Raw genomic sequence first — 17,481 nt, forward strand, 5'->3', positions numbered from 1 at the left:
GTAAGGATATAGAATATCATACATATTACGGAATATGTATTAATTGGCTGTTTATACGATTTATTGGTAAGGCTTCAGGTCAACAGTAGGCTATTAGTAGCTAGGTTTTTGGGAAGTCAAAAGTTATACGTGGTCAGGCTCATGGTGGCTCACGCCTGTAATCCCAGTACTTTGGGAGGCCGAGGTGGGCAGATCACCTGAGGTCAGGGGTTCGTGACTAGCCTGGCCAACATGCTGAAAACCCATCTCTACTAAAAATACAAAAATAGCCAGGTGTGGTGGTGCATGCCTGTAATCCCAGCTACTTGGGAGGCTGAGGCAGGAGAATCACTTGAACCCAGGAGGCGGAGGTTGCAGTGAGCCAATATTGTGCCACTGCACTCCAGCCTGGACGACAGAGTGAAACTCCCTCTCAAAAAAAAAAAAAAAAAAAAGGTCGGGCACGGTGGCTCACGCCTGTAAGCCCAGCTCTTTGGAGACTGAGGCAGGTGGATCACTTGGCCAACTTGCCAAAACCCCGTCTCTACTAAAAATACAAAAATTAGCCGGGCTTGGTGGCACACACCTGTAATCCCAGCTACTCGGGAGGCTGAGGCAGAAGAATCGCTTGAACCTGGGAGGTGGAGGTTGCAGTGAGTCAGGATCACACCGTTGCACTCCAGCTGGGCAACAGAGAGAGATTCTGTCTTAGAAAAAAAAAAGTTATACACAATCACTGGGCATGGTGGCTTGCATCTATAATCCCAGCTACTTGGGAGGCAGAGGCAGGAGGATCACTTGAGGCCAGAAGTTTGAGACCTAAGCAACATAGCAAGACTCCATCTCTATAAAAAATTTAAAACTTAGCTAGGCATGGTTGCTCCAATGCCTGTAGTCATAGCTACTCAGGAGGCTGAGGTGGGAGGATTGCTTGAGCCCAGGAGTTTAAGACTCCCATGAGCTATGACCTTGCCACTGCACTCCAGTCTGGGCAACAGAATGAGACTCCATCTCTAAAAAAATTAAAGTGGCTGAGAGCGGTGGCTCGCACCTGTAATCCCAGCACTTTGGGAGGCTGAGGCAGGTAGATCACCTGAGGTCAGGAGTTCGAGACCAGCCTGACCAACATGGTGAAACCCCATCTCTACTAAAAATACAAAAATTTTGCTGGGCGTGGTGGCGTGCACCTGTTTTCCCAGCTACTTGGTAGGATGAGACAGAAGAATTGCTTGAACACAGGAGGTGAAGGTTGCAGTGAGCTGAGATCATGCCATTGCACTCCAGCCTGGGTGACAGGGTGAGACTGTCTCAAAAAAATAAATAAATAAAAAAATTTTTTTAATGTAAAAATTAGCCTGTAATCCCAGCACTTTGGGAGGCCGAGGCGGGTGAATCATGAGGTCAGGAGATCGAGACCATCCTGGCTAATACGGTGAAACCCCATTTCTACTAAAAATATAAAAAATTAGCCGGGCATGGTGGCGGGCGCCTTTAGTCCCAGCTACTCAGGAGGCTGAGGCAGGAGAACGGCGAGAACCCAGGAGGCGGAGCTTGCAGTGAGCCAAGGTCGGGCCACTGTACTCCAGCCTGGGCGACAGAGCAAGACTCCATCTCAAAAAAAAAAAAAAAAAAGTGAAAAATTAAAGTAAGTTTAAAGAATTATCTTCAGGCCAGGCACAGTGGCTCACACCTGTAATTCCAACATTTTGGGAGGCTGAGGTGGGAGGACTGCTTGAGCTCAAGGGTTCGAGACTAGCCTGGGCCACATAGTGAGACCATCTTCTCTACAAAAAAAAAAAAAAAAAAAATTAGCTAGGTGTGGTGGTGTGCACCTGTAGTCCCAACTACTCAGAGGTGGGAGGACTGCTTGAGCCCAGGAGGTCGAGGCTGCAGTGAACTGTTATCGTGCCACTGCACTCTAGCCTGGGCGACATAAGACCTTGTCTTAAAAAGAAAAAGAAAAAAAATGAATTATTTTCAGAGGCAGCAACAGAAGGCAAAAAAAAAAAAAAAAAAAAAAAAAAGCCAAGCACGGTGGTGTTTGAGTAGTCCCAGCCAGTCTGGAGGCTGAGGTGGAGGTGGGAGGATCACTTGAGCTCAGGAGTTGGAGGCCAGCCTGGGTGACATAGCAAGATTCAGTCTCAAGAAAAAGCCGGGCATGGTGGCTCACTCCCGTAACTCCAGCACTTTGGGAGGCCAAGATGGGCGGCTCACTTGAGATCAGGAGTTTGAGACCAGCCTGGCCAACATGGTGAAACCCCATCTCTACTAAAAATGCAAAAATTAGTCAGGCATGATGGCGCACACCTTGTAGTCCCAGTTACTGGGGAGGCAGAGGTAGGAGAATTGCTTGAATCCAGGAGGCTGAGGCTGCAGTGAGCCAAAATTGTGCCACTGCCCTCCAGCCTGGGTGAAAGAGGGAGGCCCTGTCCCCCCCGCCAAAAAAAAAAGAAAAAGCCATACTCAGATTTTGAACTGCGCCATGGGTCAGCGGCTTGCTGTTGTTCAAGCGTCAACTATATATTTATATAGCAATACAAATATATGTATTTTAATATACTACTATAACGTAATTAGCACATACTGATATTCACATATGTATATAAAATATGCATTTCTGTATTTGCATTTGACCATTTTACAATGAGACCATATAACTTTATGAAAAAAACAGTTAAAGTAAATGTGAGGTATTTTTATAACGTCAGATCTGATCTCAAGCATGACATTTGTTTGTGTTACATTTCCAATCTGTGGTTCTATGGGGAGGTAGTGGCAGCAAATAATAAAAAGGGCAGGAAAACCACAGGATTGGGGTTAGGGGAAGAGCGATGAGGAGAGGACCTAGACTCAGCTGAGCATTAGCTGGGAACAGCCCCCTCCCCTCCCAGGGCAGGGACTGAATTTCCAGGAAGAGGTCATCCTCCAGGCCTCAGAACCCTGTACTGTCTTCCTGCCCCAGTCCTCCTGCCTCCTCGTTCATTGGCTCCTGGGTCCCCGGGATGTTTCTCTTTTCTCCTCAGGATCGCTTAAAAGCTCCAGATCAAATAATCATGTTTCCAGCTGGATGGAAATTCAGAAAATCAGGAGCCTCTTAGTGAAAGATGGTGGTTGTATCCAGTCTAACCCCAAGCTGACCTTCCCACTAGAGGAAGAGGAAATAAGTTCAAGTGGAACACATTGACACCCAGCTCAGATGCTCACATATCCCAGAGTAGAAGCCTTCTCAAATAGCTCGATAATTCCATCTGGGCCAGTACTGAGGATAAACGCTGCTGGGAATCCCCCAATCACTAAGACGCATTGGAAAGTTCTACACCCCATTACAGTCCTGTCCACTCATTCCCACACTCAAATCGAGATAGGCTTAGCTGGATTGGAGAAGTTAAAAAATAAAATATAAAAGCAAACACTTATGTAGTGCTTATACTGTGGGCCAAATACTGTTCTAAGCATTTAAGTACAATGACGCATTTAATCCTCACAAGAACCCTTAGGGGTTGAAACTATACTATCCTCCCCATTTCACAGATGAGGAAACTGAGGCACAGAGTTGTGGAGCCAGATTCAAACCAGGCAGTTGGGCTTTTTTTTTTTTTTTTTTTTGAGATGGAGTTTCACTCTTGTTGCCCAGGCTGGAGTGCAATGAATGGCATGATGGCATGATCTCGGCTCACTGCAACCTCTGCCTCCAGGGTTCAAGCAATTCTCCTGCTTCAGCCTCCCGAGTAGCTGGGATTACAGGCGCCCACCACCATGCCTGGCTAATTTTTGTATTATCATAGAGACGGGTTTCACCATGTTGGCCAGGCTGGTCTCAACTCCTGACCTCTGGTGATCCACCTGCCTTGGCCTCCCAGAGTGCTGGGATTACAGGAGTGAGCCACTGTGCCCGGCCAGATCCACATTTTTTTTTTTTCCAGATGGAGTCTCCCTCTGTCGCCCAGGCTGGAGTGCAGTGGTGCGACCTTGGCTCACTGCAAGCTCCACCTCCCGGGTTCATGCCATTCTTCTCCCTCAGCCTCCCGAGTAGCTGGGACTACAGGCGCCCACCACCACTCCCGGCTAATTTTTTGTATTTTTAGTAAAGACAGGGTTTCACCAAGTTAGCCAGGATAGTCTTGATCTCCTGACCTCATGATCCGCCCGCCTTGGCCTCCCAAAGTGCTGGGATTACAGGTGTGAGCCACCGCACCTGGCCCTCAGATCCACATTTTTAATCACTTCCCTATGGGGCCTCTTGGTGGAGCATCATGAGCAGCATTTCGCAGGGAGTATGCACCTGGTGAACCAGTCCCTCATTTGAATAATCTGGATAGATACCCCTAAGTGGATCAGACAGCCAAATGCTCCTACTCACCTGCTGTTCTCCAGGGACAGAGCTTTGGGTGGGGAAGCAGGGCTGGAGGCTAAAAAAACAGGTAAGTGAAGGCCCATGGGACAGAGGCAGCATGTGTCATAGAGGGGGCACTGGGTTGGCAAAAAGAGGCAAGGTTTAGTCTTAGTTTTATCACTCACTTGCTACATGCCCTTAGGCAAGTTATTTGCTTTCTTTAAGTGGATTTTCCTCTTGGGTAAAATAAATAAATAAATAAATAAATGAATAAATAAATAAGGCCAGGTGTGGTGGCTCACGCCTGTAATCCCAGCACTTTGGGAGCCTGAGGCGGGTGGATCACGAGGTCAAGAAATCAAGACCATTCTGGCCAACATGGTGAAATCTCGTCTCTACTAAAAATTAACTGGGTGTGGTGGGGTGTGCCTGTAGTCCCAGCTACGCGGGAGGCTGAGGCAGGAGAATCACTTGAACCTCGGAGCCGAGATGGTGCCACTGCACTCCAGCCTGGCAATACAGCGAGACTCCATCTCAAAAAAATAAATAAATAGGCCGGGCACGGTTGCTCATGCCTGTAATCCCAGCACTTTGGGAGGCCAAGGCGGGTGGATCATGAGGTCAGGAGTTTGAGACCAGCGTGGCCAAGATGGTGAAACCCTGTCTCTACTAAAAATACAAAAATTAGCTAGGCGTGGTGGTGCACGCCTGTAGTCCCAGCTACTTGGGAGGCTGAGGCAGGAGAATTGCTTGAACCTGGGAGGTAGAGGTTGTGGTGAGCCGAGATTGTGCCACTGCACTCCAACCTGGGTGACAAGAGCGAAACTCCATCTTAAAAAATAAAATAAAATAAAATAAAATAATAAATAAAAATATCACCAGTACCTAGCGGTAAAACACACGGCATAGCAGGTGCTCAATAAAAAATGTTTAAGGCCAAATGGATAATCTCTAAGATGCCTTCCAGCTCTTAACACGCTGTGAGTCTGACAGGAAAGAACACTCTCCACTCTATTTGCCACCAGCCCCTTTGAAGCAAGCTCATCAGGGGCAAAGCTAAAGGAATCTCATTAGTCTCCCCTACCCCTCTATTTCCATATCACTTAGGAATGTGAGGGCCACTAATAATTACTGTCAGGCCAGGTGTGGTGGCTCACACCTGTAATCCCAGCACTTTGGGAGGCTGAGAAGGGAGGATGGCTTGAACCCAGGAGTTTCAGATGAGCCTGGGCAACATAGACCCTTGTCTCTACAAAAATTTTTAAAAAATTAGCTGGGTATGGTGGTGCTGCCTGTAGTCCCTACTACTTGGGAGGCTAAGGTGGGAGGATCGCTTGAGCCCAGGAGGTCGAGGCTGCAGTGAGCCATGATCCTGCCACTACACTCTGGCCTAGGCGACAGAGCGAGACCCTATCTCAAAAACAAAATAAAACAAAAACCGATAATAATGATATTGTCATCCAAAACAACAAATCACCAAGTGTCTCCTGAAAAGCCAGGTGTGAGCTAGCCTGTCTCCTCTCCAGATATGTACTGAGCACAGCCATGGGGAAAGCATCCAATTGTGTGTATATATGCAGGAGATAAAGGTGAGTAAGACTGTTTCCTCTTCCCCTCAAGATCATAGCATGATCTTGAGACGGAACATCTACAAATAACTATAAAGTATATCTAGGTCTAGCCCAACAGGGCAGAAAGAGGAAGTGGAGTTATTGCAAGACTGTCTTTAGTCTTGAGATGATGGGTGGTAGGAGTAGGGGGGTAGTAGAAAAGATGCCTTTTCTTTTTTTTTGTTTTTTGAGACAGTCTCATTCTGTTGCCCAGGCTGGAGTGCAGTGGCGTGTCTCAATCATCACTCACTGCAGCCTCGATCTCCCAGGCTCAATTGATCCTCCCACCTCAGCCTCCCAAGTAACTCAGACCATGGGCACATGCCACTACGCACAGCTAATTTTTGTATTTTTTGTAGAGACGGGGTTTCGCCGTGTTGCCCAGGCTGGTCTCAAACTCCTGGGCCTCCCAAAGTGCTGGGATTACAGGTGTAAGTCACCACACCTGGCTGATACGTGTTTTTCTTACTTAACCTCAACCTCTATTCCCTGAAGCCTGGGTGGGGGAACATGTTTTTTCCTAGTCTGAGTAGGGAGCTGAGACCACCACCCATTCCTCCCCTTGGCCTCACCCTGCAGAAGCCCTTCCACCCTGCATTCCACCAGCACCTGCTGATGCTATCTCTCCACACAGGTTGGGACCTGCAGGTCTTGGAACATCCTGCATCTTTCTGAGTAGTCTGGGACCCAAGGAAAGGTCATTAACCCCTTTCCAGAAAGGGTACGTGTCCCCCATGCCCATCTCAAGCACATTCCAGGACACATCCTTGAGCCTACCCTCCTTCCCTCCCCACCCTTCTTAAAGCTGGCTGTGCTTCCCCTGAGAAGCCCAGGTTTTGGTGGGAGGAGGAAAGGCAGATACAATCACAGGTGAGGCAGGGAGGCACCCACAGAACTGGCTCACTAGTACTGTTTCCTGCCCTGATGGCTCCCTCACCCTCATTCAGGCTGGGTTGGGGAGAGTCAGGTACAGATAAGACATCCTAGTCCCTCAGCCATGCACCACTCTGTCCCCTTGGCAGCCTTTCACTTCGGTTTCACACAGGGATACAGGATCTGGTAGACCCAGATGATGTTGGACACATGGTGCATTCATAGCCACAGAGGCAAAAGGGAGGCAGCAGGCCTGTGCTGAGCTGCAAGCTTACTTTGGTAGGAAGGGCCCTGGCTTTGCCCAAGGAGTGGTCACAGCAGCAGCCCAAGCCCCTGGAATCTTTGCTCAGTGGCCTGGCATATTGGGCATCTACGCCATGTGCTCTGGAGATCATCTTACCCTGGATGTAAGCAAGGGTTCTGCTTGACAACTGGGGGGAGTGCCTGTCCCACAACAGAGGAATGTGGAGGACCTAGAAGCCTCAGGCCCTTCCCACACAGCTCTGCTGAGAGCAATTCCATAGTTCTCAGTTTGAACTGGAGACAGCCTTGGAGAAGTTAGAAACAGAAAACTTTTGCTGATAATCCCACCTCAAAACCTCTAGCTGGGCTGGGCGTGGTGGCTCATGCCTGTAATCCCAACACTTTGGGAGGCCGAGGTGGGTGGATCACCTGAAGTGAGGAGTTCGAGACCAGCCTGGTCAACATGGTGAAACCCCATCTCTATTAAAAATACAAAAATTAGCTGGGCATGGTAGCAGGCACATGTAATCCCAGCTACTTGGGAGGCTGAAGCAGGAGAATTGCTTGAATCCGGGAGGCGGAGGTTGCAGTGAGCCAAGATCGCGCCATTGCACTCCAGCCTGGGCAACAGAGCAAGACTCTGTCTCAAAACAAAAACAAACAAAACAAAACAAAAGAAAACTAAAAAAAAAACCTCTAGCTGCCCACTCACCAGAAACTACTGATAAGGCTACAGGTAAGGATGAGTAAATCAAATCAATGATCATTTAAAAGTGTTTATTTTCTAAATGGGAGTAACACAGAGGGAACTTTTGGCACCTTCTTTCCAGTCCATCACCCCCATCATGTCCTCCCAAACACAAAGCAATGGCAGGAGAAACCACAGGACAGTCACAAAGTCAGTCACAGAGAGATCTGTACAATCCCGGATAGCTGGAATTCAAGAGTCTGTCCCAGCTATCTTGTCCTGGAGTGGGGTTACAGCTCAGGGGCATAGGGCTCCTCAGTAGGTGAAGGTACCCGCAGCTCAGCATCATGCCTTACCACGGTGAAGAGTCCCACCACTGCCAGCAGAGCCATCACCATGACAGCAGAGCAAATGCTGAACATATTCCGAGTGCCTGTTTTTCGATCACTGTCATGGAGGACAAGGAGCCCTAGGCAAGCCAGTAAGTGCAGAGGTACCCGGAACCAGTTGAGTACACCAGCCTGCTCTGTCTCAGGGATCACCTTTCTCCGTAGGAAGCTCATGCTGGGAAAGTATAATCCACAAGCCAACTCAATAAGTAGAAAGGCTATGAAGGACTCCACTGGACTCTCCTGGCCTGGGCTGGTAGAGAAAGTCAACATGAAGAGAGAGAAGACGACGATGAGCACAGCAAGGGACAGCAGGTGCATGGGCTGAAGGTGGTACCTCTTGGAGGTGGCGATACGGTACAGGGAAGAGCCAAGCAGGCTGGCTGCCATGAAGCTGGAGAAGATAATGCCCAGAGGGGCCCCGTGTGGGTCCAGCACAGGTGTCCAGAGGAAGACAAAGATGAAGATGACACTCTCAAATAGAGCTTGTATGGTGCCCAACAGCAGCACGCGGCGGTCCGACAGGAGGCAGCGCAGGCCTCCAGCACAGGTCCTTGAGAAGGCACGCTGCCGGTCATAGTTCTCCCCCCAGTTTCGAAGGGCCAAGGCCCCTGCCAGAGCCAGGAGAGGGATGGCAGCCACAAACGGCGCTACAGGCCCCAGCCCTATCCAGCTGGCTACAGCCTCAGCTGCCACACCTGCCACTACAGCCAGCACATGGTTCCAGAAGGCAGCTCGAGCAAAGGTAGCTGGGATCCACTCAGCAGGGAAGTCATGCCGTTCCACGTGCTCATGGATATACCAGGCCTCGAAGGCTGAGAAGAGCAGGGCTGTGGACAGCCCACCAAGTGCTCGCCCCACTAGCAGCACAAAGTAGTCTTGAGAGAGTTTGGTTAAGCAGCATAGTGAGTAAGTCAGGGAGAAAAGGACACAAGAATTCTTGCGACCCAGCCAATCCACAAGGGAGGAGGCCACTAGGCCAAAGAGGACTGTAGAGGCAAGGCCACAGACATAGAGGATGGCAATTTGACCTTCCAGGAAGTAGTAATGCTGGTAGAGTTTATAGAGGTAGGGGGCCTGGAGCCAATCAGCTGCCAGGGCCAGGAAGTAGACCTGATAGAAGTCCAGTTGAAACCGAAGGAAGGAGGGATTGCTGCAGGCCCTTCCAGGGGGTTTAGCCCGGCATCTTGACAGTTCCAGCCCCAGGCAGGAGGCCAGGAGGCCTACAAAAGCAAGGTAGGCAGTCACCAGCATGGTGGGCCCCCGGACGACCTGGGAAGAGAGGTGGGAGTCAGAGCCATATCCATCCTTCGGGCAGCACGGTCAAGGGGCTGTCTTAAGCAGATGGCAGCTCCACCCAACCCGGCTGCCAACTCCACTCCCCAAGATCTCAGACCGGAGGGACCAGTTGGGTGGGTGGGAGGAGTGGCCACGCCAAAGCTGTCTCCTAGGACACTGTGGGGCAGGGAGGGGTAAGAAGACAGGGGAGAGGACTGGGCACTCACCCCATCCTTGCCTGTGAAGAGGGAGTCCCTTTCAATAATCCCGCTCCCGCAAATTCTACTGCCCTTTCCCACAGCAGCTCCCGCACACTTCCTTCTATTACCTCCCGTCCTCGCTGCGGAGCCTCTTTTTGCCCTCAGTGTCTCATCCTCTGTCCCGGGCATCCCTCCCACCCGCGCAGGCCTCTCGAGTTGCTTCAGGGTCATGCGTGTGCATCTCAGATGCCCACTCCTCCAGGTCACTGGCACCCCACTGCGCCCCCTAGCCCCTGCCCAGCCCTGCCACATCCACTTGCACCTCGCCCAGACTCCGCCTCACCAGCTGCCCCGGTCTGCGGGGACGCCCCGGACACGTCCGGCTCCAGGCCGCCAGGCCACCCTCCCTGCTGTGGCTCCGGCTCCGGCTCGGGTTCCAGCAGCGCTCCCGCCCCTCACAGCCTGCTTCCGGGAGCCGGGCAGGCCTCTGGCCGCCGCCATGATGGCTTCGTCACGTGACGGGGGCGCGGCGCCAAAACCCCGCCCCGCCCGCCCGCCCTCCTTCCCTTACGCGGGCGCGGAACTCCTGACGCCTGGGGTGGGTCGGGAAGGGGCGACCATAGGAGGCTGCGGTTGCTTCTCCTGGCCTGGCCTCGCTCGCTGCCCTCCCGTGACACCTGCTCCTCTGGCTCTTGGATGCCTGAGGGGCCACCCTGAAATAAGGGCCAATTTTCTTTTCTTCCGTGCAGTGCTCGGGAAAGATGCCCGCAGTCCGGTAGAGCCAAGGGTTGGAGCTTCCTAAGGAACAGCACCGCTGCCCGAAGCCGAGACGGTCTCCTTGGTTTGCCTCCTCTCCCACTGCAGTGACCTCCATGCAAGAGAAGCCAGTATGGTCCAGACACCTGAGGGAGGCGGTGTGGTGTAAAGAACTTGGAGTCGGGCTGCAGACAGACTAAGGCGCAGTCCTGCCCCTGTCACTTACCAGCTGTGTGGCCTTGGGCAAGCCGCATAACTTCCCAGTGTCCCAGTTTCTTTGAAGTCACAGGAGAGCAATGCCCAAATAAAGAAGGCTAAAGTTCAGTGGCAGCATGGGGTTAAGAACTTCAGCCTTGGAGCTTAACTCCCTACCTTCTGCCACTTACAAGCTGTTTTACCTTGGAAAAACTATTTAACCTCTCTACAGCTTCCGTATTATCTCCTCAAGAGCCTCCAATGACTTCCCATCTCACTAAGGGTAAAAGCCGAAATATTTATAATGGCCTACAAGACCCTCTGTCCTCTGACCCTCTGCCACTCCTCTGACTTCATCCCCTGCTCCTCTCCCTCCCATCTATGTTGGCTACCACCAGGGCTTTTGCACACTGTTCCCTGTACAGTTCTCCAAGATATCCACGTGGTTTCCCCCCCCCACCTCCTCCAGTTCTCTGTTCAAATGTCACCTGATCTTGGCTGGGCCTGGTGGCTCATGCCTGTAATCCCAGCAGTTTAGGAGGCCGAGGCAGGCCGATCAGTTGAGGTCAGGAGTTCAAGATCAGCCTGGCCAACATGGTGAAACCCCGTCGCTACTAAAAAAATATAAAAATTAGCCAGGCATGGTGGTGGGCACCTGTAATCCCACCTACTCGGGAGGCTGAGGCAGGAGAATCGCTTGAACCAGGGAGGCAGAGGTTGCAGTGAGCCAAGATCACGCCACTGCACTCCAGCCTGGGTGACAGAGCGAGACTCTGTCTCACAAAAAAATAAAAAATAAAATAAAATTTTAAAAAATGTCACCTGATCAGAGGGGCCTTCCATGGCCCTCCTGTTTAAAATAGCAACAACACCACCTCCAGCACAGTAATCTACCTACTTTCCTTCCAATTTTCTATTCTCTCTGCTGCTTTTACTCTACAGTACACTATGTATTTTCCTTGTTTATTTATTTACTATCTTGGCCAGGTGTGGTGGCTCACACCTGTAATCTCAACACTTTGAGAGGCCAAGGTGGGTGAATCACTTGAGGCCGGGAATTTAAGACCAGTCTGGCCAACATGTCGAAACCCCATGCCTACTAATAATACAAAAAATTGCTGGGCGCGGTGGCTCACACCTGTAATCCCAGCACTTTGGGAGGCTGAGGTGGGCGTATCATGAGGTCAGGAGTTCAAGACTAGCCTGGCCAATATGGCGAAACCCCGTCTCTACTAAAAATACAAAAAAATTTGCTGGGCATGGTGGCGTGCACCTGTAATCCCAGCTACTTTGGAGGCTGAGGCAGGAGAATTGCTTCAACCTGGGAGGCAGAGGTTGCGGTAAGCCGAGATTGCACCACTGCACTCCAGCCTGGGCAACAGAGCAAGACTCCGTCTCAAAACAAACAAACAAAAAAATTAGCTGGGCCTGGTGGTGCGCGCTTGTAATCCCACCTACTCAGGAGGCTGAGGGACAAGAATTGCTTGAACCTGGGAAGCGGAGGCTGCAGTGAGCCAAGATTACACCACTGCACTCCAGCCTGGGGGACAGAGCAAGACTTTGTCTCTAAGTAAATAAGTAAATATTTACTATCTCTTTCCCTACAGATTTTTATCTGTTTTGTTCACCTGTATTCCCTATACTTAAAGCAGTCATTGATAAGTATTAATCATAAATATTCCATAAATAGTCTATGAATAAATGAATAAGTTATGTAAATTACTATCAACAGTACTGGCCCATATTAACATAATAACACTTATCAGTTATTATGTACCTAAGGAGTTTTAAGAAGGTTTAGTCCAACTGCTGTAGGTGAATTATCTCATCTGACTGACAACAATCCATACAGTAGGTACTAACCAGAGTTGGAAAGGTTAGGTAACATGTTTAGAGTTACATAGTAAAAGACAGTTAGAAGCAGGACCCAATCTTTCCAGTTCCAAGCTCACATAGTTTCTGCAATTATACTAGTTCACCTACTTGCGCAGCAGATAAGTCTTTTTTTTTTTTTATTTGAGACGGAGTTTCACTCTTGTTGCCCAGGCTGGAGTGCAATGGCATGATCTCAGCTCACTGCAACCTCCGGCTCCCGGGTTCAAGCGATTCTCCTGTCTCAGCCTCCCAAGTAGCTGGGATTACAGGCATGCGCCACCACCCCCGGCTAATTTTGTATTTTTTAGAGACAGGGTTTCTCCATGTTGGTCAGGCTGGTCTCGAACTCCCAACCTTAGGGGATCCGCGCCCGGCCTGTTGGTTTTTTTTTTTTTTTATACTAAAGCTGAGAGATAGGGTAGGAGGGTTTGGGATTACATCTGGAGAAATACTTTCTTTTGGCCAGGCATGGTGGCTTACGCCTGTAATCTGAGCACTTTGGGAGGCCAACGTGGGTGGATTATTTGAAGTCAGGAGTTCCAGACCAGCCTGGCCAACATGGTGAAACCCCATCACTACTAAAAATACAAAAAGCTGGGCGATAGTGGCACACACCTGTAATCCCAGCTACTTGGGAGGCTGAGGCAGGAGAATCTCTTGAACTCAGGAGGCAGAGGTTGCAGTGAGCCGAGATCACGCCACTGCACTCCAGCCTGGGGGACAGAGTGAGACCCTGTCCCAAAAAAGTCTTGAACTTCTGGCCTTAAGGGATCCACCCTCCTTGGCCTCCCAAAGTGCTGGGATTACAGGCATGAGCCACCACGTCCAGCCTGGAGAAATACTTTCTTATGATAAAACAGCTGATTTACGCCCTACAAGTTCCAAAGCGCTTTCATCCCTAGCTGGCAAACTAGTGGAAAGTAGAAAGGGGTGATGGTTCCCATGCTTTCATCTAGAAACACTAAGATAGAAAATCATGATTTCTGACCAGGGGTGGTGGCTTGCGCCTGTAATCCCAGCACTTTGGGAGGCCAAGGTGGGCGGAACTCTTGAAGCCAGGAGTTCAAGACCAGCCTGGCCAACATGGCAAAACCCCATCTCTACAAAAAATACAAAAAAAATAGCCGGGCCATGGTGGTGCATGCCTGTAATCCCAGCTACTCAGGTGGCTGAGGCAGGAGAATCATTTGAACTCGGGAGGTGGAGGTTGCAGTGAGCCAAGATCGCATCACTGCACTCCAACTTGGGCAACAGAGTGAGACTCTGTCTCAAATAAATAAATAAATAAATAAATCATGATTTCTGCTAGGCTTGGTGGCTCATATCTGTAACCCTAGCACTTTAGGAGGTTGAGGTGGGAGGATCTCTTGAAGCCAGGAGTTTGAGGCCAGCCTGGGCAACTAGGGAGACTCCTGTCTGGGCATGGTGGTGGGTGCCTGTAACCCCAGTTATTCCTGAGACATAGGCAGGAGGATTGCTTGAGCCCAGGAGTTCAAGGCTGCAGTGAGCTCTGATGGTATCACTGTACTTCAGCCTGGGTGACAGAACAAGCCCTGTCTTTTAAAAAGGAAAAAGCAGTGTATGGTGGCTTATGCCGGTAATCCCAGCATCCCAGCACTTTGGGAGGCTCAGGTGGGCAGATCACCTGAGGTCGGAAGTTCGAGATCAGCCTGACCAACATAGAGAAACCCCGTCTCTACTAAAAATACAAAATTAGTTGGGCAGGGTGGCACATGCCTGTAGTCCCAGCTACTCAGGAGGCTGAGGCAGGAGAATCGCTTGAACCTGGGAGGCAGAGGTTGTAGTGATCTGAGATCGCGCCATTGCACTTCAGCCTGGGCAACAAAAGCGAAACTGTCTCAAAAAAAAAAAAAAAAAAAAGGAAAAGAAAAAAGTCATGATTTCCCCAGGGTCACTCAGTAAGTGCCCTCCAGCCCAGTCCTGGGCTTCAGCCCCTTGAACTCATGACAGTGAGTCTCTGAATTCTTTCTTTCTTTTTTTTTTTTTTTTTTTTTGAGACAGAGTCTTGCTCTGTTGCCTAGGCTGGAGTGCAATTATGTGATCTCAGCTCATTGCAACCTCCGCCTCCCAGGTTCAAGCGATTCTCCTGCCCCAGCCTCCCGAGTAGCTGAGACTATAGGCGTGTGCCACCATGCCCGGCTAATTTTTGTATTTTTAGTAGAGATGGGGTTTCACTGTGTTAGCCAGGATAGTCTCGATCTCCCGACCTTGTGATCCCCCTGCCTCGGCCTCCCAAAGTGCTAGGATTACAGGTGTGAGCCACTGCACCCGGCCTGAATTCTTAGTGGTATTTCCTTTGGGGTGGAGGTCATCCTGGATGAAGGCAGTGGATGAGACAGGATGACCTTACATCCCTTGCCTTCTATTTCACAAGATGGAGGCCAGTTTTCTACCATTATTGCATTGCATTTTGCTCAGAAGCACCTACTAGGGACCAAAAGCAAGATTATATTATTTTGGTTTATTTTTGTTTATTGTAGGACCTATTCAAAATATGTATACTCCTTAAGGTCTCTCTGCCCCCTCAGAGCTGTGAAGCACGGCTGGGAAAGTCCTAAATGTGGGGACTGCGCCAGCAGAGAACTACAGGGGATAAAGGGTGGCCTGGGTGGAGAGGAGAGAGAGCTGGGATCTGTGTGTGGGGAGCCAAAGAGGAAGTCCTGGCTTTCAGGGCAGGTGGGGAGGAAGCTCTGGGAGTTACTGGAAACCATGCTTACCAGAGGAACATCATTTAAAACTCTTTTATTATGGAAATGTTCAAACATACACAAAGGTAGAGAGCATAGTTCTATGAACTTCCATATTCTTTTTTTTTTTTTGAGACAGGATCTTGCTCTGTCACCCAGGCTGGAGTGCAATGGTGTGATCTCAGCTCACTGCAACCTCCATCTCCCGGGTTCAAGCGATTCTGCCTCAGCCTCCCGAGTAGCTGGGATTACAGGTGCACGCCACCACGCCCGGCTAATTTTTTGTAATTTTAGTAGAGATGGGGTTTCGCCATGTTGGCCAGGCTGGTCTCAATCTCCTGACTTCAGGGGATCCACCCACCTCGGCCTCCCAGAATGTTGGGATTACAGGTGTGAGCCATTGCACCCGGCCAGAACTTACATATTCTTTTTTTTTTTTTTTTTTTGAGACAGAGTCTTGCTCCGTTACCCAGGCTGGAGTGCAGTGGTGTGATCTCGGCTCACTGCAAGCTCTGCCTCCCGGGTTCACACCATTCTCCTGGCTCAGCTTCCTGAGTAGCTGGGACTACAGGCGCCTGCCACCATGCCGGGCTAATTTTTTGTATTTTTAGTAGAGACGGGGTTTCACCGTGTTAGCTGGGATGGTCTCGATCTCCTGACCTTGTGAGCCACCCGCCTCGGCCTCCCAAAGTGCTGGGATTACAAGCGTGAGCCACTGCGCCCGGCCCAGAATTTCCATATTCTTAATTCAACAATTACTGATTATTGTCACTCCTTTCTTTCTGTCCTTTTTTCCTTTTCTTTTTTTTTTGAGATGGAGTCTTGCCCTGTTGCCCAGGCTGGAGTGCAATGGCGCGATCTCGGCTCACTGCAACCTCCGCCTCCCGGATTCAAGCGATTCTCTTGCCTCAGCCTCCCGAGTAGCTGAGATTACAGGCATGCACCTCCACGCCCAGCTAATTTTTGTATTTTTAGTAGAGATGGGATTTCACGATGTTGGCCAGGCTGGTCTTGAACTCCTGACCTCATGATCCACCCGCCTCGGCCTCCCAAAGTGCTGGGATTACAGGCGTGAGCCACTGCACCCGGCTCCTTTCTGTCCTTTTATCTCTGCTGAAATATTTAAAATTAAATAGGTCACTTCACTCCATACTTCAGCATACATCTCTAGGAAATAACGACCTTCTCTTCTATAACCCAAGAGCCATTTTTATATCTAAGAAAATTAGCACTGCTTCCTTGTTATCATGAATACCCAGTCCATAATTACATATCCCCAACTGTCTTTACAGTTGAGTTGTCCAAATTAGGAACCAAACAAGGTCCATATGTTCCATGTAATAGTTGTCTTCTTAAGTCTCTTCTCATTTTTTTCCCCCAGCCATTCACTAGTTGACGAAATGGGGTCAGATTTCCTTTAGAATGTCCCACATTCTGGGGGTGTTTACCTGCTTCCTTATTGTGTCATTTTATTTGTTCCTCCATTCCCTGTATTTCCTGTTAAATGGGAGTCAGCACTAGAGGTTTGATTAGGTTTATGTTCAATTTTGTTTGTTTGTTTCTTTGGCAAGATTCCTTCATAGGTGGTGATGAGTGCTTCAGATTGCATCACATCAGGAGGTACACAGTGCCTGGTTGTGTCACTTTTAGTGAAGCTAAGATTCATCCGTGGGGTTAGGTTGTGGCAGCTCAATTTCCCATTGTAAAATTCTCCATCACCCATCATCTTTGTTTTCATCCATTAGGTGAGTCTTGCTTTGATCAGTTACTTAATTAGGAGTTACAAAATGGTGATTTTTCTAATTCCATATTCCTTCCACATTAGCTGGAATTATTCTGTAAATAAGAAGTTGTCTTCACCAATTAGAGCTATTTGGCTATCCTGAAATATAGTTTATACATGCAGGCAGCATAAGTGCTTAATTCTTTTTTTTTTTCTTTTTCTTGATACGGAGTCTGACTTTGTTGCCCAGGCTGGAGTGCAGTGGCGTGATCTCGGCTAACTGCAGCCTCTGCCTCCTGGGTTCTAGTGATTCTCCTGCCTCAGCCTCCCAAGTAGCTGGGATTACAGCCATACGCCACAATGCCTGGTTAATTTGTGTATTTTTAATAGTGATAGCGTTTCACCATGTTGGCCAGGCTGGTCTCAAACTCCTGACCTCAAGTGATCCACCCACTTCAGCCTCCCAAAGTGCTGGGATTACAGGCATGAGCCACTGCACCCAGCCATTTCTTTTTATTTTTTTAATTGCCAACTTCCAGAATAAGAATTTGGGAGAAGCATCATTAAAAAAGAAAGACAAAAAAGACAGAAAAGAGGCTTGGGCTTAAAGCTGAGCAGGAATGAATAGCCT

The 17,481-nt window shown here is 49.5% G+C and overlaps 1 protein-coding gene across 5 annotated transcripts; it reads right to left on the bottom strand.

Moving 5' to 3' along the window:
• Positions 1–7,798: 7,798 nt before the first annotated feature.
• MFSD5 (major facilitator superfamily domain containing 5) lies at positions 7,799–11,482 on the bottom strand. 5 transcript variants are annotated; one of them, XM_055095624.2, is made up of 3 exons: positions 10,576–11,482; positions 10,165–10,495; positions 7,799–9,387 (listed from the first exon to the last, which is right to left on the bottom strand). In XM_055095624.2, the coding sequence occupies exons 2-3, from the start codon at positions 10,465–10,467 to the stop codon at positions 8,017–8,019; spliced, it is 1,674 nt and encodes a 557-aa protein (XP_054951599.1). In that variant the 5' UTR covers positions 10,468–10,495; positions 10,576–11,482; the 3' UTR covers positions 7,799–8,016. The 5 variants fall into 5 exon arrangements, with proteins under 5 accessions (XP_054951599.1, XP_054951598.1, XP_008954663.1 ...); XM_055095623.2 differs by having other exon boundaries at positions 10,165–11,482; XM_008956415.4 differs by lacking the exons at positions 10,165–10,495; positions 10,576–11,482 and adding an exon at positions 9,937–10,118.
• Between the last annotated feature and the right edge of the window lie 5,999 nt (positions 11,483–17,481).

The sequence above is a fragment of the Pan paniscus genome, chromosome 10, assembly GCF_029289425.2.
Source record: "Pan paniscus chromosome 10, NHGRI_mPanPan1-v2.0_pri, whole genome shotgun sequence".
In the NCBI taxonomy this organism is placed as follows: domain Eukaryota; kingdom Metazoa; phylum Chordata; class Mammalia; order Primates; family Hominidae; genus Pan; species Pan paniscus.